We start from the raw sequence: 24663 nt of genomic DNA on the forward strand, positions 1-24663 counted from the left end.
TCTAGTATTAATGTCTTCTAGTGTAGGGTAAAAGAGTAAGGAAAAAGGCATAAATTGTTTTTACCAAAGATGATTAAATTGCAGTGAAGTGTTTCAAATGCAGTGACCTTATACCACCACTGCCCCCAAAAACGAGTAACCCTTGTAGCTAAAGGTGTAGAATTGGATTACTGCTGAAAAATGAATATATGAAATGGGGGGGGGGTGACAACCAAAAGAGATGGGAAGGAATGAGAGTCAAGGATAGATGTAAATATCTCTGCTTTTATAAAATGTGTTTTCTCTGGAAAAGAAAAGATGCAAATACTCCGTTAATATGGCAATAACCAAGACTAAGGGAATCCAGAAATGAATTTGGTGTAGAGTATATCAAACATTTCAGTATAACTTGCACATATACTACTGCTTTCTTCCCCAACTGTGTAATAATTCCCTCCAACTTCAGACCTGTCAAGTGGTGTGTTTGAAAGTGGTATTCAAATGCCAGCTTCTATTTGTTACATGATATGTATTCTTCTTGGATGTTCTCCTAAGGCTTGGTCTGAGTCATTTGAAGAAACTTGTTGGAAACATGCTTGCAGGCTTAGCTGTGGGATGCTACTGGAGATGTGTCCCTGCTTATGCCACTTTTTCAGGGGGACTGGAGGAGCCTTGCTTTTGTGTTGTCCTGTCTTTACCCTCTCTGCCATTCTCCCACTTTCTGGACTTCAGGCTGCACTTCCCCGGCATATGGAGTTTGGAGCTGTCATTACCAGGCAAGCCTGTTGGCAATGAAGATTTTCATTACCAAATGGATCTTGTTTCTCTTGAGCACTTTCTCAGAGACTCTTATTGCCATAAAATCTGAAGTCCTGCCTGCAGCCAGATAACTAGATGCTTACTCCCAGGATGTGTTTGCTCCTGTCAAAGCCTTTTCCCTGGATCACCACCAGTGTCCTTCCTGTTGTTCCAGGATATCTGTAGTGAACTCTGATCTGCTGAAGATCTCTCTTGGCAGTATCATAGTGGCCTTGTAGACAAGCACCAAATAATAACATTGCAATGGTCAGGTGAACTGTAAAAAGTCTCTCAGCTATATCCTAGATCAGGACCCCAGGTGAACAACAGACCTCTGCAGTCAGACAGACAGTATGTCCCATGTGTGGAAGCCTTCATCCCACACATACAGAAGTCTGCAGCCACTGTTGGTCACTGCTTCTTTTTAGTGGCTTTGGTTGTGGACCCATGGATCAGGCCAAACCTGGCAGAACTTCTTCCTTCTGACCTGTTCCCTGGGCTGTGTACCTTTTCAGTGCCTGAAGAACTACTGATGGAAAAAGAGAGCCCTCTTCCTGTAGCTGGAAGTCACAGCTTCCAGCAGCCATGTCCTGGGAGTCCTTATCCTAGCCCTGAGCGAGGAAAGCAACGGATTTGGTAGAGGATGATCATAACGGGGTTAAGGAAGAAATACTTGTTGCAGGGGAAATTGACAGCTTTATTCAGAAAAGCTAACTGTGGAAACATTTTTCCTTAACTGTCAAAAGACTAGCAGTATCATAAACTTCTGCTTATGAAAATTGTTGGAGGAATGTGACTTGGATCATAACGGGTGTCAAGTAATTGATAGAGCTGATAGTCCTATGTAAAGATACAAGAAGAAAAGTAACACAATAAATGTGCTAGAGGTAAAAGGAATTAAGTTGATAGACTAGGGCATTGCAAGATGATAAAGCATGGTGTTTCTCTTCAGTTCGGAGCCAAAAAGTGTCAAGGATAAATTAACAGTAGTTGTGAAAGGCAGTTTGGAGTCAAGCAAGGAATCAGCCACCAAAAGACTGATATGAAGACATTTCTAAAATGAACTTAGAACAGATTTCTTGATTGTTTGCTGGAAAGGTGTATCAGTAAAGGTGTATAAGTACTTCTACAGGTGTGTAAGTAAAGTATATTTGGCCAGAGTCTGTAGGCTCTTCAGGGTTTGAAGAGTTCCAAAGCTACTGCTTCCATTTCCAATAAAATGAAGATTTGTTGAAATTCCTGGGCTCAGGTGGTTACGTTTCATGAAATGGTGCTGGCATGTATCAGCAGTAGTAAGTCAAACCTGTTGGCCGCATGAGGAAGCTCTGGTAAGAGAAGTGCCACTTTGGATGGGTAGGATGGAACCAAGTTTGGTGAAACATCAGTGAAGTGGGTTGGTGCCTGCTTTGTTCAGGAGTGAAAACCATAAAAGCCAACTGTGCTATTTAGCATTTATAACACAAGATGCATGGAAAGCAGTTTTGGAAAGAAGAACAGTTTTGTAGAGTTAGAAAGTACTAAAAAAAATTGGAGTTAGTATTTGTTCTTCTGGAATAAGCCCAGCTGTTTCCAAGCAATGCTCCAGCGAACTGTAACTTGCAAGAATCTAAGTATTGGCTAGCTGCTGAGCTTAAGTGGCTTGTTGTTTATAACGTTACACTGCCTTTGTTATTAAGATTTCGCTTTTTCGGGTGGTTGTTTGGGGAATTGCTATCTCAAGATTTCTTCTCTTGCCTTTGAAGTCAGAAGAGCTAGGAATCTGTGCAGTATGATCTGAATTCCTACAACATTGAATCTCAGAGTCAGTGGATATTTTAATATAATTTTTAGTGTATACTTCGACCTTGGATTTTTGCTTTCTAGTTTTTGTAGCTGTATTTAAAAAAATAAAAAACAAACACCTGAGAGGAGAGTGGTTTTGTCTGTTACTTTGTGCTGTTGTATAACTATATTTATTGCGAAAAAAGAAAAAAGTAGAAACCTAAATTAGAAATATATTTATTTCTATCTCAAATCATAAAATTATAGTAGGTATAATTAGTCAATTTAATATTATAATTCATATATAAAACCCATGAAATTATACAAAATTGAAAGGTAATTTTTAACACAATGGGACCAGTCAGGCAGAACAGCTCCTGTATGTTAAATTAACTTCTCTTGTCTATGTTAGGATTTTAAGTTATTAAATATCCACCGTACCTTATGTAGCATGTTAATTCCTTCTCATACTAGTGTACATACGATCTAAACCAAAAAGTAAACGTTGCTTGTGATAAAGGGCATGATGGGTGATGAGCAGATTTATAATTAGAAGTGTTCTCTGCTGATGGTAGGCAGATGTTTCCTGAAGATACTGGTGGTATCTTTCATGTAGTAGGATGATAAAATAGTCCTGCAAAGTGCTGCCTTCATACTCAAGACCTGTTCATATTAAAGAATGAGAACCTTCAAATGCTGCTTTGAATTATCCTCTTAGTTGAAAATAGGCTTATTATATAGGAGTCTGTAGGAGAGAAGAGGAGGCACATGGAAATTCTTTCTATATTGAACAAAATTTCCGTTTTACTGATCTTATAAATTCTGACTGTTTCATCAGTTGTCCTGCACGTCCTCTTCTTTTTTTGGTTGTTATTAATCAGTTGTTTGCTCTGTCTCTCTTCTCCCCTGCTGCAGTATGTGCTTCTACCAAATACCTAAAACAGACTAGCTAGTAAATCTGGAAAATAATTGGATTTATCTAATCCTCAATTTTAAAACGTTTTTATACAGAACTGTTACAACATCAGAAGCAAAGTAAGCTTTCTTTTCTTTTATTTGCGGAATACTAACCTACTCATATAATGTAATTTTTCGTGAGCCTAAATGAGAAGTTTCTGACTTTGAAATCCTGTGTCCTCCTGCCCTCTTCTTCCCAACTTCTAATTCTCAGTGTAAGAAAGACTTACTCTACTAGTGTAGAGCTATGAGGTTAATCTTCCCACCCTTAAGATTCTATGGTAGTTATTTTAAGTCTAATGAGGTGGTTGGGGCATGGCTTAATAGGCTGACTGTGTGCAGATGGCAATTGCCTTGTCTTATGTTTATCTTCTAATTCTACTGAATGGTACTATAGTGTCAGGAATAAGCACTCGTGTGATAAATGTAACAATTTTTGAAATTGCTCTTGGAATTTGAGACTATCTGTTGCCAGTGTTTTCAAACTTGCTTTCTTTTTATAAGAAACCTTTGATTAACTTTGATTAACTTTGATTTCTTTCGTTTCCAGGTTTTGAAAGTATTTTAGAAGGGCTTTATGGACCAAGGCTACGAAGAGACCTCAGTTTATTTGAAGGTAAATAAGACAGCTTTTAGTGCAATAGTCTTTATTTGCAAACTTTTCTTTTAGTTGGAGGCATTTTAAAGCATGTAAAGTTTATTTAAAAATAATCTTTTGGTTTTGTTCCCAACTTATTTTTCATCGTGCTCATGTCAGTACTGTGCATAGGCAAAACATTAGTTAAAATGGTACCTAAGCAATCTTATGTAGGGAAATTTGGGATTAGTTAAACTCTCATGAAAAAAACTTTTCCGGAATATTGTAATTCTGGCTTCATTTTTTGGACAGCTTTTAGAAAGTAAGGTGAGCAGCTTGTCTTCCCTATCAATATTAATTAGGAAAAGGAAGATTATGAATGCTAGTTTGCTTTTTGTAGTAGTCAAGAAAGCTTAATCTTTTCTATAAAAAAAAAAATGCACTATTCTTTTTTAAGACCTATTCTTATTCCAAATGGGTTTGGTTTTGTTGGAATAAGTGTTAATAAATACTTAACTAAAGATCCAGATGTTATCAGTCTTGAACAAAAGCAGGGAAAGAAAATCCAGCACAAAACTGCCTTGAAGTGTTGAAAGAAGTGTACTGTCAAAATTATTTTCATGGCTTTAAAAAAGCATTATTTTTTATCAAACCTTCAAAATGTTCTGTTTAATTTCCTTACAATTTTATTTGATAGTGTAGTTCATAAAGTTTTGTAATTAATATACTGCTAGTACATGAGCCAGTGTGTCATATACTGTGTGTGTTTGTTTATAATAGGTTTGGAACAATTGTTTTAACTTGGCTGAGGTTTTATCCTCTTCGTACTGTGTAAGTTCCTTGGCCTGTATTATATGCATAACACTATTTTCAAGGGAAGGGAGAGAACATGAAATATTACTTTACTGCTATTTTAAGAGTAATTTTCTACCACTTACAAAGCTAAGCATAACACTAGTCAGACTCTTAAAAATGTTTAAGAAACTTGTAAATTTGGGCTAGAGCTTATTTTCTTGAGTGGTACTCCCATCTGCTGTGATTAAAAAAAAAAACAAGCACACTACCCTTTGGAAAGGGAACAGGACGATGTTAATCTTGTAATAGTATACAATATCTTTTTCTTGTTGTAATTCTAATGGGTTGCTATGTGTTAGGCTTCACGTTGATTAGTGATTGAAGCTTTATTATTCTCTTGCATCAAAGGGTTTACAGTTTGAAAGAAAATTCAGGACATTTTTTGGGCTTTTGCATAAGATGACAAAGCACCAAGCGAATGGCCAGAGCGTAAGCATTACAGCTAAAGGACCCCAATAGTCCACCGTAAAGTGTTACAATACTACTTTAGAGTTGCTTCGTGTTTGCTGCTTCCTTTCTTAAGGGAAAAGCTTCAGCTTATTTATCTCATGCTGTTGAAGATTCCTTGTGGCCTTCTGTTTAAGGTGATATACTATTTCCATTGTTTGTCTGGATGCCCTAGTGGCTCTTTTTGTCCTTGCAGATTAAATTTGTGTATCTAAAATTTTAAGTTTTAAGTGATTTCTTTTTCCCTTGTCAGAATGTCAGTAATGTGCCTGAATTTTGGACAGTTAGAGCCTCTCTGTGTTTGACACCTATAAAATTGGTTTTATTTCTGGAGCAACTGCAGAAGAGATGAAGGATGATGGGATTCCTACCTTGCCTTATTATTTTGGATTCATTTTTTGATATAGATACTACAACAGTTTGAAAGAGACTTCCTATGTTCTCTATAAATACAGTAGAAGCAGACATTTTAGGATGCAGGGCTGTTTCTAAACTGACATCTGAATTGCATTATAAAGATTAATACAGAACTCTTGAGTAAGATTGACAATAAATCTTCCCTGTCATAATTCAAGTGCCATTTTTTCCATTTTTACAGGTAATGAAACTAAGACAAATTTGACTCACTTAAAATATATGGTTGGTATATAGAATAGAAGCCACATTTTTAGGCTCTCCGCAGCATGCTTAAATCCTATAAGGTGTCCATTTTGCTCATCATGACCACTGGATCAGTGCTATCCATACTATCAACATGCACCATTATGCTTTGTTAGCAGGAGAGTATGTTTCTTTGAATAAAGCTTAAGAAATAAAATGTCTTATCCAGAAATATGTGAGAATCAGCTGAAATACATGCCTCTTAGCTACAGTAGCATTTTTCTCTTATTTGTTCGTTCATTCTTATGTTTTTTGTGTAACAAAAAATATGCATAAAATCTAATATGTATTAATTGGTGTATTTCTTCCTTAATTCTGTCTTGAAATAGTATTTGATCTATAGATTAAATTACTGTAAAACTGCTTGAGTAAAAAAAAAAAAACGACAATTTTAAATGGTAAAGGGTACACTTCATTTTTGCTAGTCCTTTTTTTCTTACCTTTCAAAGAAAATATCTTGTAAACTTTAAACTTTCTTACTAAGCAGCCAAACTAATTGAACAACCCCACCCATGGTAACAGATGATAATCTGATGGCAAGTTTTTTTCATGATCTTAAAATTCCTACATGTTGTTTATGTAGGACTTGTTTGCTTAAATGATTATCGTTACCTCTATTATTCATCACCATTTTTTTTCCCGACTGCTTTGATAGTGTATCTTCTGGTTGCAGAGGTGTCAAGTCTTATATCTCGGCATCCAGCCTTTCTCCTGCTCAGAACTTCTCAAGGCTTCTTGTGTCATTGAATCTTTAGGGCTTCCTAATCCTTTACTTAATGCCCATTTTCAGCTAAGTAGATTCACATGTAAATTGTTATTCTTTACATTCTACTTCTGCATATTCAATTAAACTGTTAGAAAGCTTTTCTTCTGGTATGTGTATATTCTTTTGGCACTATGTGCTAGGATTTGGGGTGAGATTTGAGAGGAGGGGGGTCTCTTCTCTTATGGACAGAGAAAAACACTATTGTGGGTAAAACACAGCTCGTGCTATTCTTCCTCTGCTAGGGGAAAAAAAATCTTTATATAATACAAAAGGGTTGTTTGAGGGTGTGCTGTGTTCTTTTTTCCTAAGTTTTTCTTGAATATTTATTCATAGTGAAGGTAATAGGGTGAAAATTTACATTAGAAACACGAATTTTTAGTTATAGTCAAGTTTTTATGAAATTAAAAAGATGAAGGAACATAATAATTAAATTAAAATATCTGAGGTGATTATCAAGAATCATCAGTGCCATATGAAAAAGGGGATTTGTTTGAAATTGTGACAACTTGCTGGAAAATTTGTAGGGACATTGTAATAATGCAGAAAATCCTGGGAAGTGTAAGTCAGACTTTTTTTAGACTTAGGTTTAGTAGACAATTTCACATTTTAAGAGATAAATATGAAAGCTGATTGGTACTATAGATGTCTGTTAACTTAATTCACCATGACTTTGGAGGGAAAAAAATAATGGGAGGAAACAAACATTTGAATGGCTTACGAACTGAAAACAGGTGGTAATTTTTGTCAAAGGTCATTATTTAATAAAAAAAAAAAAAGGAAATCGGTTTAATAGCTTTGCACTAAATGACATTGGTTTGAAGTAGTAGTCCAAACTGTGCATTAACATTAAAATGCTCTATGCACAGTCCAGCAACTTTTTCTCATGGGCTGGCTGCTGTTTTAAGTTCTCACCAAATCTTTTATCAGCCAACCCCAAGCAAGATAAAATGGGGGAATGAATGATCATGATCCTAAATTGAATGCATCTAAGAGAGAGACAACCATACTATGAGAAAGATCAGAGGCACAGATGGCCTATCTGTAGTTAAAAACTAATACTGACATCAGTATGTTTCCTCTGGTGACCTGAGACTGTTGTGTGCCTGACATTTGATGTATTTGATACATCAAGCAACAGCTCTGGCAGTTGCTTCTGGGAATTTGCTGTTTTGTGTTTTGTTTTTATTTTGGATAAGCACTGGTCTGAGGTGAAGAATAAGATATTTGGTTGTGTGTTTTGTTTTGTTGGTGGTGATTGTTTTTTTTTTTGGGGGGGGGGGGGGGGGGGGGATACTCTTTCAAAAGATACCTGTGGTGCATGAAGTAAATTGCAATGAGTCTAGGTCTATGGCTGCTGTAACATTAACTAATGAAAGACTGGATATAAAGGCAAGCATGTGTAGTTAGTTCTTTTCATTACATTGAGCTGGAACAGGCATCATTAATGCACACAAGCTTATTTGACTTCTTGACTTTGCTGTGCTGCTGCTGAAAGTCTGCAGCTCTGAAGGGAAGGTGTCTGAGAGGATGGTTTGGAAATAATTTTATAGTAAAGAGCCTTCTCTTCTCTTTACTTCTTATCTTTTTCCTGAAGTGTGACTTGAATTTTAGGGGACAGTCGCTGAGAGAGCATTTAGGCTTTCTCTTTCCATCAGTATTACGATTTTTAACCACTGTTTTCCAGGTAACAACAATTGTTCTTTTCCTTGTTAAGTTTCAAAGTATTTCTGTTAGAGAAGCTCAGAATTGATCAATCGCCTCTATATTTCAGAGTTCTTATTCTGATAGCAGTGTTCTCTAACTCACTGAATTCTTATGTTATACTCTTATTCTTAATATGATACCCTGTATATGATTTACACTTCTTTGAATAAACTTAGCGTGATGTAGACCTTACGCCTCTCAAGTGTTGCTTGTTTGGTGACACAGAAGGATTGTTCTCCAATTAGACTTTTACCAGTGGAACTTCAGGATTCCAAGGCAGAAGAATTACTCTGCTAAATTTACTAGCTGTGTTGGAGTTGTACACATAATCCCAAGTATAAGTAGTCACATTGTATGAGATTCCTATTGTGATTTGCAAGGAAAACTATGAAAACATGAAGTTGTTATGAACGTATATAATGTTTGAAGTTTTTTATGTGCAGACATCCTGAAAGAATAGTTCTGACAATCAGGGTTGTCTAGATTAATTTAGCAAAAATAACTCGCTGTTTTTCTTACTGTGCAGTTGGAAAAATCCCATGTCTTTTTTGATCATCAGCTGTCCAACCCATCAAAACGGCTGGTTTCCATCCCTGGAAGTATATAACAGGTTGTTAATACAGAATTCTGCTCTAAATTAGCATTTGACAGCTGAGGTAACCCAAGTAACTCAGTATTATTCTTTAAATCTAGTTATGTTTTATTTAACTTAAGAACGTTTTTTTGATTCATTTTATTTTTTGGCTCCTCTGTGCCTATTTGGGAAAATAAACCAAAAAAACCTGCAGAGCACTTGTAAGAGAGGAATGGGGATGGAGGGGAATGTCAGAAACATTCCTGAGACACCAAAGCAAGAGAAAGGGAGGAGGTGCTCCAGGTGCTGGAGCAGAGATGTCCCTGCATTAGCCCGTGGAGGGGACCACAGTGAAGTGGAAAGCTCCTGCAGCCCTTGGAGAACTGTGCCAGAGCAGATACCTTTGCTGCACCCCAGTGGAAGACCCTATGCCACAGCAGGTGGCCTGAAAAGGAAACTGGAGCCCTTGAAGAGCCCACACAGGTGCAGATTTTCTGGTAGGAACTGTGGCCCTTGGGATGCCCCTGCTGGAGCAGTCTTTTCTGAAGGACTGTGCTCCGTGGACAGGACCTGCTCTTTGAACTGCAGCCTGTAGAAAGGACCCATGCTGGAGCAGTTTAAGAAGCCCTGTAGCCTGTGGGAGGGTTCCCATGCTGAAGCAGGGGAAAAATGTGAGAAGGAAGAAGCAGCAGAGAACAATTCTTACAAACTGATGGCAACCCCTGTATCCCTATCTTCTGTGCCCTGTTTGGGATCAGGGAGGAGATAGATGAGTTGGGAAGGAAAGACTGATTGTGAAGAAGGTGGGGAAAGGTGATTAGTTTTGCCTTTTTGTCATTATGGAAGTTGTTTTAAATGGCAATAAATACAATTTACTTTCCCCAAGTTGAGTCTGTTGTGCCTGTGACAGTAATTGGTAAGTGATCTCCCTGCATTAATATTGACCCATGAACTTTTCCATCTTACTTTTACCCCCTGCCCTTGGCAGCTAGCCAAGGTCAACCCACCACAGTATCTGGAAGCAGATGACCTAGGAACCTCCCTAGCAGAACTGTAGTTGTAATGCTGTGATTGAGGGGAAGATGTATTTGGTATTAATAAGGAAAACAAATTTTTAAGCTGTGAGTGCATGAGCTAGAAATGACTGGGATGTAGGAAGATCTGTAGTTAACATGGTTAATATTCTCCTGCCAAAATGATGCAGCCATGATCAAGACTCATACGCAACTGGGGTGCTGCAGTTTATTGTCTTGAGACCTTGGTCACCTGTATTCACGAAACGGGAGTTCAAGTGGGAATAGTGCAGAGATGATGAGGGCTGAGTCTCATGAGAGACTCAGGTAGATTTGATTAGCATAGCAAAATGAAGTGTAAAAAAATTAAGCGTAAAGGGGGGGGGGATAACATTCTCTATAAGTACATCAAGGCGCTAAATACCCATGAGCAATAACTGTTTAGGTGTAAGAACAATGTTGCCACAGAAACAGATTGGTATAACTTGCCATATGTAAATTTAAACAAGAAACTAGAAGATTGACTGCTTTGATAGTTAAAATTAGTTCTGGAAAATCTGTAGTGATTGGTGGTTTGGTAAGAGTATGTGGTTGAAAACTAACTTTTTAAATGGAGCTTAATAACTTGATTAAAGAACATAGATTGTATGTCTCCATTGAGATCTATTTAAGTCCTATATTCCTTCAAGACTAAAGTATGACTTCAGATGATTTTAAAATTCTTGTTTTTATCAGAATAAATGAAGCGTTACAAGTGAATATAGGGTTTTGGTTCGTTTGTAGTAATAGTATAAAATGAGTCTAAATATGACACATGTTGCTCAAATGATGAGAGGACTGTATCCAAATTCCTAGCTTAGTTTGGTGTAGGCTTGTAGATTTTAATTAAAAGGAATAATGTTTAATTAAAAGGAATAATGTTTAATTAAAAGGAATAATGTTTAATTAAAAGGAATAATGACTGGGTATCAGAGCTTAATTTACTGTATGCAGATGCCTTCAGTAACTGTGATAGGTAATCAACTGAAATGTACAGGTTCACTTTTCATTTTAACGAAGATGCCCTCTGTTTTGAAAGTTGAACCATATGAGCCAAACTAGACTTCTGAAATAACTGAAGAATTGAATACTATTGACTACATTGTACCAATAAACGCATATTATATTACAATGGAACTTAGTTAAGAGAATTGTAGGATGTGTATTTTGTTCTCTGAATCCATTTTTATGTGTTTAAAACATCTAGCTTTTTTTCTTCTTTTAAGACTGTGAGCCAGAAGAGCTAACTGACTGGTCTATGGATGAGAAATGTTCCTTTTGTAATTTACACAAAGAAACAGTCAGTGTAAGTATGAACGTGATATCAAGCATGACTCTCCAACACCTAATTTTTGGTATGAAAGTATGAATCAGAGAGCTGAATCCTGCAAATAGGTTAATACTGCATTTTGACTTAAGATAGCTTGGTTATGATGGGAAGTAGTAAAAATCTCTTTAGTGGCTCAGTAACTTAGTTGTGTATTATATTATCAGTAGGCTAACTTCTGAAAGATTTTTATAATCTTCCATGTATCTTCTAGGATCGTGCATCAATTATTGGTTCTTCACAGTCAACGCCTACAGAGGAACTATCATCTCAGGGCCAGTCCAACACTGATAAGATTGAATGCCAAGCAGAAAACTATCTAAATGCACTCTTTCGAAAGAAAGGTAATGAAAGCACGTCTTTTCTATTAAGAGATGACATAAATCTAGCAGAATCAAATGATTTAGGGTTGACTTTGATTCTGAAGTCGTTTCGACTAATCCGCTGTGAATGCTGTTCTTCTTTTTTTATTCTTTGGTTTTTTCCCTAATCTTTTCCTATAATTTTAGCAAATGAAGCACTAATTCTTTCTGCTCGCCATTGCTGAGAGTCCTGTTGCATTGTTTGTTATTCTTCTAAATCTGTGTTCATTACCTTTTTCTTTTTTTCCTCTATGATCTAACTTTTTCTATGCCAACTTGTGATGCTGTTCTCTGGAATTTTTAAGTATTTAAACACTTTCTGTTCCAAAACTGCTTTTACTTCTAGTTTTCAGTAGGCAAACTTGTAGGTGAGATAATGTGTTTTACAGATTACAAAATAGGATTTGGGATCGTCTTACATAGAAGTTGTGATTTCATATATATCCAAGTCAGTGTTTGAAGCTTCTTAAAACAGTGTTTAGAAATTTTATTCTTTGACTACTGTCATTCTTTGGCAGTTGGCAACTTATAGCAGCACACGAGTGACTGACAGGTCAGCTTGGTTCATGTAGGTTATTTGCCAGTAAGCTAGTCCCTATTGATAGAAGCGAAATTATTAATTTTCTTCCTGAAGTTCCTGTGTAAGGAATGTGAGTGCAGCTTTATTCATCACAGATTTCACAGGTTTTTATTGGAGTCTAGTCAGTGTACTTGAATGTCAAAATAGGTAAAGGTGACAGCCCTCTTGTGCTCTGTCATAGTAGAGCAAGTCACTCATTCACTTCACATAGGTGGGGGAAAATAAGGGAAGTTAACTTTCTCCTGCTTTACCTTGCTGTAGCAGGAAGAGATTACTATGCCTTTGAACCTGGGATGGTCATAATCTCTTTCCATACGGAGCACATGTCTGTTCAGCCTATGGTTTACTTAAGGCTTTCAGTGGAGAGCAGTACGTATTTTGAGTTCATCTTCATTCCTTGTCTTTGCTTAAAACCACTTGTTTTCTGTTTGAAATAAAATGTTGCCACCTCAGTATTTATGAAACTTCTATTATATTTTGATTAAGGGGCCAGTTGCATGGCACCTCCCTAGGCAAGTATTTAAATTCCTTCAATTTTCTACATTCTCAGCTGTTTCCTTGGTCATGTGATGTACAGTGTTTTCCAACATTACCTGCTTTATACTTAGTTTAGATAGAATCATAGAATATCCTGAGTTGGAGGGGACCCAGAAGGGTCATTGAGTCCAACTTAAGGCTCCACACAGGACCACTCAAAAATCAGACAGTATTTCTGAGAGTGTTGTCCAAATGTCCCTTTAACTTTGACAGGCTTGGTGCCATGACCACTGCCCTGGGGAGCCTGTCCCAGTGCCCGACCACCCTCTGGGTGCAGAACCTTTCCCTAACCCCTAGCCTGACCCTCCCCTGTCCCAGCTCCATGCCGTTCCCTCGGGTTCTGTCGCTGTCCCCAGAGAGCAGAGCTCAGCGCCTGCCCCTCCGCTCCCCTCGTGAGGGAGCTGCAGGCTGCAATGAGGCCTCCCCTCGGCCTGCTCTGCTCTGGGCTGAAAAAACCAAGGGACCTCAGCTGCTCCTCATACATCTTCCCCTCTAGACCCTTCACTATCTTTGCCCTCCCTTGTATGCTCTATAATAGCTTTGTATCTCCATAGAGACGCTGTCTTTTGATTCTCTTTGGGAGGAAATTTTATCATGGGAGAAGTGAAACTTGGTATGACTTCACCTTACCAGAGTGAGTGACTTTTGTGAAATTTCTCAGAAAAGCTCTTGCTTTTTGGCATCTTTCTTAGTTTTTTTGATTTGCCAGATCAGCTCAGTTTAAAAGGTTTTGTGTATTGAAAAACAAGTGGAAAATCTTTCCTGATTATCTTTGTGATTCTCTGATGGTCTTGTGTATTCTTGGGTAACTGATAGTGTGGTGAGGAGTTTTCTAGGAATTCTGCTTCAGTTCAGGTTCAGCAAAGTCTTGTGAGTTGTTCAAATTATGGAAGGAAGAGGAACAAATTGTTCTTTGCAATGGGCATGTAAAGCCAATTTCTGAGATATTAGTTTCTCCTTTGTAAGAGGAAGCCAAAGAGTTTTGCTAGGAAAATCCCGTCTCCTTTAAGAATTTTTGTAGGCTTTTGAGATCAGTTATCAGCTGGGAAGGTGGGGGATCAGAACACTTGAAATAACTGTTTAGCCTAAGGAACTTTTGTTACACTTGGTAGTAAAACAGATACTCTTTTGTGGTCGAAGTACTATGGAAGTCTTGGTTGGCTGTCTTTAAAACAGAAGTAATAGTCATTTCATTTGTTTTGACTATAAACTTTTCAAGAGCATATACTGTCTCTTACTGTCATGACCAGCGGAATTTCATTTGGGGCATCTGTGAACAACTTCTAAGACTGAGCAAATTGAATTTTATTTATTGGTCTCATTATCCTTTTACTTTCAGAATATGCTACCATGTGGTTGGGTATTTTAATTTGCAAACTTTTTTTTTGGCACCAGGAATCTAGTTCAGATGGCCTCCAGACATGCAGGCATGTTATAAATGTTGTCCATAGCATACAACCTGCAGGCATTCATTGATGAGGATGTCTGTAAAATCCCAAAGATGATGATTCTTTCTTTTTAAGAGTGATAAAATTACTGCCAAGATAAAAGAACAAAGTGGTAGCTTTTTATTAGGTAGCTACTTTTTGTGTTAGTGAAAGACGAATTTGGTAGACAGTTGTCTGTAAGGAAGTCCTATCCTTGGCAGGCACCTCAGTAAAACCGAAGTAGTTTTTGTTACCTGCTGTAGCCCCTGTTGTGTTGATTGTTTACACTAAACAATTTATCTGAAAACCAAATGCTTTCTTCCTAGGTATGACATCTCTCTTTGCCCAATGGGTGTTGTAAGTAGAGTAGATTCCTCACTTATGTAATGTTAAAATATCCGTTTTCTTTTGTCAAAGCAGCCATGAAGAAAAAAATATCATGTGCTTTAAGAAACTCATAGGTTTTTTCTTTGACTATGAATATCACAGAATGTGGTAATCCTTACATGGCAGAGATGTAGTTGCTCAAGAGCTTTATCAGACATTTTTGATCATTGAATATTAATTATCTGGCTTTCTGATAATCCACATTGTATGTTCCTGGAAGCCTTTCTTTCCAGACTCTATTACATTAATATGAACTCTTAAACCAAAAAAGTCAGTAAAATACAATCATAGTTGTGAATCAGGTTCTACCTTCAGGTCCTGATCCACCAGGACAGAAACCTGAAAATCTTTTATAGAAATAAAGGAATTAAGGTAGAAAAATGGAGGGAGTAAAATAGTCAGGATGACTTGAATGACTTCAATATTTCTAGGTTCTATGGGTACTCTGTCAAGTATCTTCAGTATCATGTTTTTAACACCAAAATAACTTCCTTTTAAGCTTAAAATTTTCTCTTGTTTCTAGGTGTCTCATGTTCTAAAATGTTTCCTTTCATAAGTATGTCTTTATACCATACCATATAATTGCCTTTGCCTCTGAGTTCTCATTCTTTACTTAGTTGCATCTTAGAGGTGCAGAGATGTCAAGAGCTGATTACGCTTCCCAGACAGTATATAGGGTTTGGTAAACCCCATCTAGACTTGCAGCTGTAATCTCAAACTACAGAAAACCATTGAAATGTTCTTAAATATTCAATTTTTAAAAATTTACTTTGAAGTTTAGTTTTGAGATGTGCATACTCCTTAATCCAATACCTGCAGTTCCTTTTTATTAATAAGTCTAAGAAATCTGATTTGTCTTTTCAAAGTCTGGTATTACCTGATAAATTAGGTTAAGTACAACTGTAAGAACTGAGAACTGTCATAGCAAGGATGTCATACAAGTGTACTGCACAAGCCGTCTGTCCCTCAGGTTCATCAGGAAAGAATGTTTAGCAGGATTTCAACTGCTTGCTGAAGGAAGTAAAATGTACAATGTGTTGATTGTCTGTCTGCCAGTGTTACTGTCTCTAGTAACTTGACTTTCCTGGTCATTTTCAACTTCATTTAAGGGAATCCTCAGAGGTATGAGGATACAAAGTAAAGAAAATTGTCATTTAAGTAGAGGAGGAAATAACTTTGATCATTTGGATCATTCTAGAAAACATGCAGCCCCTTTGTGAAGGGGAGAGGTGGTACAGGAAATGCTGATAAGCAACCTGGTATTCTTAGTTCTGCTGCTCACAGAACTGCGTTGTAAGGTACAAGGAGAGTTACGATTCCCTGCTGATTTCAGCTGCCTTTTTGTACTGTATCAGAAGAGAAATTAAGAGTTGTTGTCCCGATTTCCTTTTAAATGGAAAAAATACTGTTTTTTCAATTTTCAAGATACAAAATGCTAATGTGGAACATAATTTGGGGAGCTTTCAATTCCTTGTCTGTTGTCCTGCCAAATACATGTGTAAGACTGAATTACCTGTTAAATCATTTTTTACTTTGTGCAGTCTAATTCACATAAAGTACAGAATAGTAAAGCATATGGATTTGAATAGCTACAAGGTGGTATAGTACTTAAACTGAGGGAGTCTTAATCCTAAATGTGAGATTTGAAAAAATGTTGCAGTTAGTCATAATTGTATATCATCTTTACTGCTGCCTTTGCGTTCTGGCTGGAATATTCCACAAGCAGAAAATACCAGGCTGTATCATAATATTTGGAGGGTCTACAGTGATCTGAGAGGAATTAGAGGACCATCAGAGCTACCTATTACTCCAAATTCTTAGAGACTGTTTTGCTGGGTTTGAAGTGGTATGTATGTGCATACACAATCCTTGGAGTAAATACAGCTGCCTTATTGTGTAAATATTCTATCTGAAAAATAGAAGCTTAAACAGATGTAGGCTTATAAATCTAGAATTTTAAACTAGCTGTAATCGTTACTCCTAATAAAACATCATTAGAATAAAAACTTTTTTGTTCATACAAAGTATATTTGGTGCCATCTGCTGATAATAATTAAGAAATATTTACTTGTGAGACTAAGCTCAGAGGTCTAATAACTTTCTTCCCACAAAATACATTAAATTGGTTTTACATTAAATTGCTTTTACAAACTTTGTATGACTAGTTAAAGATTTCCAATGTGTAGTGAAACTTCACCACCGTGAACTTAAAATTAGAGGTCTCAACATGTTTTCATTGCATACTTCTACAGTAATGTAGACATTGAATGTAAGCAATTAGACTGTCATACACATTAACCATGTACCCTATTCTGATCAGTCTTATATTGATAAAACATTATATAAAATTATATTTATCCTTAGTCTAATTTTTTCTATAAAATATATAGTGTGTAAAAAGAAAATTGTATATGAAAACATATCACTTTTTTTGAATATCTAACATCTCTCATCTCTCTCCTGTTTTATTTGGATAGCTGTAGGAAATTACTTCTAACTTAGAATACTCTGTTACTTCTTCCTAATGTTACAAGTTATGTATCCACATAAGCTTTGTTTCCATTAGAGAAGATGCAGTATTAATAAAAATGGATCACCAGCAGCTTTGTAATACCTCTGAGGAAGTTACTGAGAAGAGAGGATCAAACTCTTCAAGTGGTGCATAGCAGGACAATGGAAGACAAATTGAAATGAGATATTCTTGGTTGTATAAGCAGAGATGAGGATCGGCAAGCAGTGGAACAGGCTACCCAGAAAGATTGTACAGTCTCCATCAACAGAATTTTCAAGGCCCAGCTGGGTAAAACTCAGAGCAGTCTGGTTTGATCCTAAAGGTGACCCTGCTTTGAGCATGCAGTCTTACTACAGACCTCCTAAGGTCCTTCCAATGTGAATTATGATTTAAGGGTGTGAGTATAGTCAAATACTGAAGATGTGATAGTCATGCTATTTGCATTTTTAGCAGTTAAGCTTAGACTAACTAGGGTCTAGCCTTGTAGACTGAATATGCATTAGCAGATAGAATACTGCAAATGTGCACCTGTAGCACATTTTTTAGATTGTGCTCCAAGGTGTGTGTCTTCCATTCAATACTACCTTTTATAGTAAATTTAAATATGTAAACTGTCAGTAGTTGTAGCAGTTATGAGAAATCTTACTGCATTTATTCTTCCGTAGGGGGTATTTGGAAATAATTAAGAAAAATAAGACTAATAAAGTATATAAGAGCAAAAAATAAATTCTTCGTTATTCCAGCTAGTTCAAAAGATGTCTTTGCTGCTAATGGAAAAGCAGGCATGTTAGGCAAATGTCTAAAAGCAGTTAATGCTTGGATATTACCAGTGTGAAGAGTCTGAAATAGAATAGGAAGAGAATAGAAACATGGTAGTTCTGAAAGAATTTTGTCTCAGTTACAGTACTTGATGTTGGTGATTAATAGGCAGGTGCTTATTCCAGGTATTTGTGGTTTTTTGGTTAATTATGGGTATACCCTGTGCTTCTGATCTCTTGCTTTTCAAAGGCACAGATTGTATCAGGATATAAAGTAACTCTTTCCCATTTGGGCTCATAATCACCTGTTTTCCAAAAAGTCTTTAAAGAAGATTTTCTTGGCTGCACACAGCAGACTAATTTCTCAACTGTTATAGAATGACCCTTCTTATATATCTGTTAGACTGGTGTTTTTGACATTTCTTATACTTTATTGTATTTGAGTTTCTTGATTATTCACTGTAAGGTTTTTGCTTGTTTTTTAAGATAAGTTATTGATCAGTAACTTTCTTTGCTTGACAGTGGTGGAATCCTAGCTTTAGACAGACACTCTTGTTCCTAGGTAACTCAACTTTCCAATTCTACAAACAAACTTCCCTTGTTCTTTTGTTACTGATGTATATACACTAACATTTTTACATCTGTTGCCTTGCTGCTTCAGTATCTTTTGTCAAGTTGTTTTCTTCTGGGTCTCTAACCAAATGCCAGTTGAACACTTCATGGATTCATCATTCAGGAATCAGGAAATACCAATAAACAAAGAATACTTGTGTCTGGATGCTACATGATGGGGAGAGATTTTTCTCTATATGGATCATCCTGCATTTTGAATTCTACCGTGTGCCCTTCCTCCATAAACTCCTATCAAGTTTTAGAAATTCTGGTAGCAATCTGGTTGAAGGAGTGTCAGAAGATAGGCATTCAATCATAAGCAGACTTGTTTTTTATTCATGCCTTGCATAAGGTCTCTTGAAGCCAAGACATCTAGCATATACTGAGGTTTTGAAAATGCTGGAGCTTTACCTTATCTGGTAACCAAAACGCATTATCAAGAAAACGCATTATCAAGAAGCACCAGAACAGTCAGCTGCCTCAGCAGACCAGATATATGTATTTGTAATGTCTTGCAATACTTCCTTGGTGAAAATGAATTCTTCAAGTGGAATGTTTTGAAAAAAATGAAATAAACAGTCTTATATACATTCATCCTAAACCTGAACAGTGTTCTTTGGTCCAATCTCAGTGATCACTCTTGCTGGTAGATGGATATAGCTTCATTGACGTAAAATGCTTGAGCAAATACTGTGTGATCCATCTATCTTCCAACAGTGTCTGCCTGAGTGAAATATTCATGAGATCCTGTCCTTTCTGTTTCTCAGCTTCCAGGAAAACAAAACTCAACTGCTCAGCTTTTTTTTTTTTACTTATCTGTTCTGGACTGCAAAGTTCCCTGGTAACTGCCACAATATCCTTTTGACATTTCTCTCAGGCAATCAAGAATCATCTAAAAGCTAGTTCTTCACATTCACAATTCTTTATTTTATTTTTAAGCTTTAAACCTCTTGTCTGTTGTGAAGAAATTTCTTTTGCTGGTTACCTGTGAACTTGAGGATGGACAGTGGGTTAAACAAAGTTTTGAAATGCATGTTTTTGTGTGTGTATAGTGTCTAGGGAAAGAAGGAGTGGAATAGGTACTACTACTGCCACATTAAGGAAGAACATAGATATTGGAGTATGGACAATTGTGCTCATCTTTTGAATTGAAATATCGCAGTTTCTGGTATTGCATTGATCAGGAATACAGCTTACTCCTTAGTAGATTTCTTATGTAACTTAGCATAAAAATGTAATTTTTATTTTGTTTTTGGCATTTGGAGGGATTTTATCGTGGTGATTCACAAATGTAGTTTCAGCTTTGTTAGTCAGATGAACTTTAAATTTTTTTGTCTAGCTGACAGATACTAAAATAAAGTTATAGGGATCTCATGTTTGATCCGTGTATTTGTTTTGTGCTTTTAAAATGAAATGCTTTTTTTCCATGGGATTGTTGTATGTATCCACATACACGTGTCCTCATACACACACAGTGTGTATACCGTTCAGAACAGGAAATGTTTCTTCTCTCAAATGATTTCATTGTTAGCACTTTGACCTCTGAAGATTATTGTAAAATTCAGTTGCTTGCATTACTACAAATTATATGGGACATCTCAAGTCATATCATATCAGATTTGATGTTGCAACCTTGAACCTCAAATAGGCATGATGATCTAACATGCACGTGAAACAACTCTTCTCTAAGATTAACTTCTCAGAAGTCCAACTGTTCTATATTATACAAAGGACTAATCTGTAGAATTGTAGTTTAAAGGTAATTTGTTTTATTTGCTCTTTGAAAGTAACTCCTTGTATATTCATACTTCTATTTACCTTGCACTAAATATTCAAAATATTTTCTAAACTGAAAATTGTCTTGAAATGAAAAATTCATCTTAATTAACAACAATAAATACAAATTCTGATTCTTGTACATGAATTGTTTATCTTCCCATATAATCTGACTTATTCCATGATAGTGAAATTCCATGATAATTAAAGTGAAAACTGCTGATGCAAACACACTCTTGCAAATGACCAGTAAGGAATATTTGAAAGAACACCTTAGGTATCTTAATTAACGCGTTCATTAAGCACAATGTGTGCAATGAGCTCGTTTGTATGTGGAATCTTTATTTTTAAAAAAGTATTTCAATTTGTTTTCTTAATACATCTGTTGCTTGTGTTGTTGTTGTTTTTTATTCCTAGATCTTCCTCAGAACTGTGATCCTAACATTCCCCTAGTTGCTCAGGAATTAATGAAAAAAATGATCCGCCAGTTTGCGATTGAGTACATTTCAAAAAGTAGCAAAATTCAAGAGAACAGAAATGGTTCATCGTTTGAACCAAGTATGATATGTAAAAGTATTCAAATGAACCAAACGGAAAACTCCCTTCAGGAAGAACAGGATAGCCCTCTAGACCTCACTGTGAATCGAACTCAAGAACAGAATACTCAGCAAGGTAAATATCCTCTATCTGCTTTTCTGTGTTTTGATGTCATTTACTACCTTATGTCTCTTTACTTAAAAATAAATAAATTGTTCTTGTCTGTGCCAAATAACTATATATTCTCTTTCCAAAGCAGTGCTCAGTACGTAAGGGAAAAAAAAAAGAAATTGTGTGCTTAAAAGAAGTCTTTCTAAAAGCATTTTTCTTATTGTGTTCACTGATAAATATCCTAATTTCTGGGTGCATGCTTTCAAGTAGCATGGGAATTTGTTGGTGTCAGAATACCAGATCTTAAGTCAGTTTATCTGTGGCTGTCACAGGTAACAGTGGCTCAAGACTTTTTTTGAAGGAAAGGGCTGTTAAGCCTTCTGAGAAAAGAGAATGTACTGCAATTTCAAAGAGCAAAGTTCATTCTGGCTGTTTCAACCCTCGGACACTGATTCTTTTAGTACTGGTTAAAATGATGGAAGGATGAATTTTTTGTACTGATCTGTAAAAATTAAGAATTAAACACAACTTTATTCTTCAAGGCAAGGAAAGGTATCTCATATTTGTAAATGATAATGAGAGATTTTTCTTGCTTTACTCTCAAATACTGTTAACCAAAACTGATAATATAATCATGAGAGTGCTTTGGACTCCAAACCTGATTTGGAGTAGCAGTAGTTCTCAGGGAGGATTGTAAATGTTGTGCAACTGTGAACACTGGCAAAATCAGCTAGTCTTTGGCAAATACAAGGGTTCATATTAGTCCAACTATATCGCAGACCACCGAGAAAAGTGAACCTGTATGTCATATATCATACTAAAGTTAAAAGAAGATAGAACTGCAGAATTAAACTTTCAAAAGACTACATTTTTCATAATGAAATAGCTTTCATATGTTTATGCTTAATGATGCAGTCTTCAGTTAGATGATGCATCATTGGGGAAAAAGGTTTTGACATGGATCTACCTTGCTAAACATGCCTGTTCTAGATGAAATTTAGACAACTTTTTTTTGACAATCATTAAGAAATTTTGAAGTTCCTGCTTTTATTCTGTGTGGTTAGCAGAAGCTAGTTCATGTCTAGATTTAGACATGAATTTATGCAGACTAAATACCCGGTGCAGATGAAATCCTGAGAAAAAGTCCACTGTGTTTTGATATGCCTCCACTGTGGATGAATTACAGATTTCAGAGATTTACAATCTCTAGACTGAAGCTTCCCCCGCTCCACCACCAACCCCCCCCAAGGATGGTTAAAAGTACTTTTCTGGTATCAGCACTATAACCTGCTGCTTGCTTCCAACAGCTGGTTATAAAGAACCACCAATTTTAACACTAATATGTACATGAGGGTGTGAAGTCCCCAAAGACAGGTTCTGGGTCACCGAACACAAGTAAGTCTTAAAGGAATGAAAAGGAAGGTAGAGGGTGAATGGGGCAATGGGATAGGGTTAGGAAGAAAATTCCACTGCTACAGTCACTCAGCTATTTTGAAGTACACTCATCTTTTCTCCAAAAAAGTTCATAGAGAGAGTTTGAGGTATTTTTATCTTCCATGTCATCTGAATCTTATAATTAGGGTAAACAGCAATATAATATAAATACAAACAGATATAATCTTGGACCAGCTTTTCAGTGGTTCTTTAGGATGACTTAGTCTATACAACTAATATAATCCTGATCCTTAGGCACTGTTACGCAATTGATCAATGATTTCAGTTTTTAATTGTAATTTTTTTTAAATCGTCTAACATAAGCACTCGAGTCTCCAGACTGGAGGAAAAAAAGCTATACGTTCTTATTTGCTGCCTTTCTAGTAATCTTTTAATTGTCTTGCACCTCTTAATCTATTATTTGTTTGTTGTAATTTCCAAGTGAAATGGCAGTAACAGAGTACAAAGTTCAAATCTGTATGTTTGTTCTGTTGTTGGATCCTTGAAGTTGATATCTTTTGAATTCAAATTCTCTCCTATGAAGCAGATAATGGCCTAAACATAAATTCTTCAGGTTTATCTTTTTAATTAGGCAGGTGCTTTTTGTTTACCATAGTATCATTTAAAATGGCAGATGTAAATAATAAAAGCAGGCAGTCTTGTACCTGTACTATGGGAATGATTCTTGAACTACCTCAGAGGAAGTTTTAGGCTTTATTTTCCAGATCACAAGAAGCACTTTCTTGCACTGAGCCCCTCCAAGCTAAGCACTAGTTCAGTGCTGAGCAAAGTTCTGCCACTGAAGACATCTGGATGATCTTATCTTCACCTCAGAAAGTTTCTTGCCTTCTTTTGTTATCCCTAGGCTGTCTCTGAAGAATGCTCATAATATTTAGGTTTGACACTAACAGTGCTGCACGTTGCCAAAACCCCTGCATATTGGGTTTATGTGCCAGTTTTAGTAGTGAGAGAGGGCTTCAGGGGTGGCATCTGAAGGAAGAGGCTGGGGGTTGCCATTTGCAAAGCACAGCCACTTCCGCACCAGACCCACCATGGGTCAAAGCAGAGTGCAACAGCAAAGTTTGTGGCACCTCTCTGAAAACATGTAAGAGTGAAAATGCTGGATGGGCAGAGTGAGAAACAACCCTGCAAACACTTAGGTTGGAGGAGGAGGTGCTGCAGCTGTTTCCCTGCAGCCTGTGGAGAGGACCATGAAGGAGCAAGTGGTTCCCTGCAGCTCATGGAAGAGAGTGGTCTGGAGCAGATATCCCCACTGCAACCAATGCAAGTCCCCACATCAGATCAACTTGGCACTTCCTGAAGGAAATGAGGCCTGTGAAGAGCCCACATAAGCAGGGGAGAAGTGAGAGGAGGAAAGCTGCAGAGAGGAGACTGTAACCCCTGTTTCAGGGGAAGAGGGGGAGTGGAGTTGAGAGTGAAGGAGGGAAATTGAGCCTGGGAAAAGTTGGGGTGGGGAGGTGTTCTCTCTGTCTTCCTCACATTACCTAACTCTATTTAAATTGGTAATAAATTAATTTTCCATAACTGAAGTCCATCTTTACTGTAACAATAATTGGTGTCTTTGTCTTGACCCATGAGCTTTTTCATCTTACTTCCCTCCCACCTCACTTCTTTCTGCTTGGCCTCTTGACAAAGGAGGAGAAAAAGAGAGACTGGGTGTCTAGTTGCTGACCTAGGTCAACCCATCACAACCCCAGTACTGAATCATTCAGTAATGAGCATTTAAGCACAGACGTCCAAGTACTCTAGCTAGCACCTGACTCTGGTAGTGGAGTACCAGAATTATGCTTTGCTTTCTACTGTATGTGTAAGAGTGATAATTTCCATTGCAACTTGCTAGTAAATAATTGGGCTCATAGGCTCAGATAGTTACTTCTAACTGACAGTAGAATGTCAGAAAAGATCTCCAAGACCATCTGGACCAACCATCCCCCTACCACCAATATCACCCATTAAACCATGCCCCTAGGCACCAGGTCCAACCTTTCCTAAAACACCCCCGGGGACAGTGACTCCACCGCCTCCCTGGGCAACCACTTCCAATGCCTGACTGCTCTTTCTGAGAAGAAATTAGGAGAAATTTCCAACCTAAATTTCCCCTGGTTCAACTTGAGTACATCCACTAGTATCCTGCCACTAGTGGCCAGTGCTT

The 24663-nt window shown here is 36.9% G+C and overlaps 1 protein-coding gene across 9 annotated transcripts in view; it reads left to right on the plus strand.

The window, feature by feature from the left end:
- LCORL (ligand dependent nuclear receptor corepressor like) overlaps nt 1-24663 on the plus strand; it is a 79920-nt gene that overhangs the window by 21668 nt on the left and 33589 nt on the right. For 6 of the 9 annotated variants that reach the window (XM_040557147.1, XM_040557140.1, XM_040557148.1 and 3 more), the window contains exons 2-5: nt 4046-4111; nt 11357-11436; nt 11672-11801; nt 20826-21080. In XM_040557147.1, the coding sequence (XP_040413081.1) occupies nt 4046-4111; nt 11357-11436; nt 11672-11801; nt 20826-21080 (531 nt within the window). Of the gene's footprint in view, nt 1-4045; nt 4112-5450; nt 5512-9030; nt 9115-11356; nt 11437-11671; nt 11802-20825; nt 21081-24663 lie in introns of all 9 variants that reach the window. The other 3 variants (XM_040557144.1, XM_040557143.1, XM_040557145.1) reach the window with 2 other exon arrangements.

This window comes from Cygnus olor, chromosome 4, assembly GCF_009769625.2.
Source record: "Cygnus olor isolate bCygOlo1 chromosome 4, bCygOlo1.pri.v2, whole genome shotgun sequence".
NCBI lineage: Eukaryota > Metazoa > Chordata > Aves > Anseriformes > Anatidae > Cygnus > Cygnus olor.